The 1649-nt window shown below is 51.1% G+C and overlaps 1 protein-coding gene across 4 annotated transcripts in view; it reads right to left on the bottom strand.

Annotated features, from left to right (window-relative positions):
• Gls (glutaminase) overlaps positions 1-871 on the bottom strand; it is a 74634-nt gene extending 73763 nt beyond the window's left edge. For 3 of the 4 annotated variants that reach the window (XM_048808191.1, XM_048808193.1, XM_048808194.1), the window contains exon 1: positions 627-697. In XM_048808191.1, coding sequence (XP_048664148.1) covers positions 627-682 — 56 coding nt within the window. In that variant the 5' untranslated portion in view covers positions 683-697. Of the gene's footprint in view, positions 1-626 lie in introns of all 4 variants that reach the window. The other variant, XM_048808192.1, reaches the window with a different exon arrangement.
• Positions 872-1649: the final 778 nt, after the last annotated feature.

Below are 1649 nucleotides of genomic sequence, written 5' to 3'. Positions count from 1 at the left end.
AGCGCCCGCCCCGGGGGTGCCGGCACAGGGTGGCTAGGGGCTGAGCCCGCCTCAGAGCCGCGCTGACAGCGGCCGGCGGTCGGAGGAGTAGATCCCGCAGCATCGCCGAGCCTCGCAGTCGCATCATGCCTCTGGGTCCGTAAGCGGCCGCTCGACAAGGATGCTCCGGGCGTGGGCGGCCGCTTTCCTACTGGAACGCGGTCTACCGCTGGGCAGCAAGAAGACAGACGAAGAAAGGTCAGCGACGTGGGTGTGGTTTCGGCTACGGCTCCTGCAGCTGGAGACGCCGTAGCTGCTCAGGAGGATACCGGTGGACGCTTCTCCTCACACCGCCAAGGGCTCCGCACTGAGGCTGACGCGCAGGGGAGGGCCGGAGACATTCCGCGCTCACCCACCCGAGGGCGGGAGGACACCGGAGGCCCGCCCCCCTCTCCTGCTCCGATTGGCTCAAACCTTCGACCTCTCTTCTCATTGGTGATAGACGCAGTCAAATTTCTCCCGGCGCCCGGTGCGCAGAAAGTCGGGCGGGGACTGACGGGGGGCGGAGCCTAACCGGGGGAGGCGACAGGGAGAGGAATCAAACTGACGTGTGAGGCTGGGGATTCAGGCCCAGGGTAGCTCCTTACCTCGTGGGTCCCGGGGCTACCGGCCTGCTGACTGGGGGCTTAAAAGGTCTCATCATTTATGAAGCGGGTGGATTCCTTCTGGAATCTGGAGCCTCTAGCTGTTGTGAAGACCAGTGGGCACAAGCCCCTGCAGCCAAGCGCTTGGCGGTCAGCAGGTTGGCAGAGGCTGGCCTCTGGCGGGGCCGTGGAAGTTCGGCTGGTACTGCTGGCCCCTACCTATACGATCCCGGCGTGAAGTGACTCCCAGGGCCCCTGTCCTGTGAAGGCCCCAGACCAGCTTCATCCCTCTCCTAAATTTGCTTAAAACTTTCCATGGTTGGCTGCTACCCAGATGTGAAGTGTTTTGGAAAAAATGAGCAAAATCCTTTCAGCTATGCGGCTTAAGCCATTTAGAAAGTTAGGGTGTGTGGGTAGGGTAAAAAGAGGGAGAAATTAGGGCTGAAGTTGTGACTCGGTGGTAGAACACTTGCCTAGCATGTGTGAGGCACTGTGGTCCATCCTCAGCAGCACATATAAATAAACGAATAAAATAAAGGTCCATTAACATCTAAAAATAAATAAATAAAGAGGGAGAATTCCCAGAATACAACGCTTTTCCTATTAAAAAATATTTTTCTAAAAAAAGTGCATATCACTACTTCAAAAATATTTTGAACAGCAATGATTCCATTAACGCTAATTTACTTGAAAGTAAAATTGTAGATATTTCACTATTTTAAAATTTGCTTTGTTTTAAAATACAAGCATCCAAATGCTGGTTCTAAACCTTTCAATCCAGTATCACTTTATCCACTTATTCTTTGGGAACTGTGGCAAAGGAGCCAAGGATCATATAATCTCTGAACCTACACATACGCTTCACTCCAGAATTAAAAAGAAACTGTTTTTAGACAATTGCCTGAAACGATTAGATTTAAATGTATAGATCCCCAATGGTTAATAAGAATAATTTTTATATATTTGGAAAGGGTCATATGTTAGGTACATTAACTGATTACCAGATTTAGTAATCTATTGAATCTT

Source organism: Marmota marmota, unplaced genomic scaffold, assembly GCF_001458135.2.
Source record: "Marmota marmota marmota unplaced genomic scaffold, marMar, whole genome shotgun sequence".
Lineage (NCBI taxonomy): Eukaryota > Metazoa > Chordata > Mammalia > Rodentia > Sciuridae > Marmota > Marmota marmota.
Note: the sequence above shows the minus strand (reverse complement) of the source record. Positions and strands in the feature narration are given on the sequence as shown.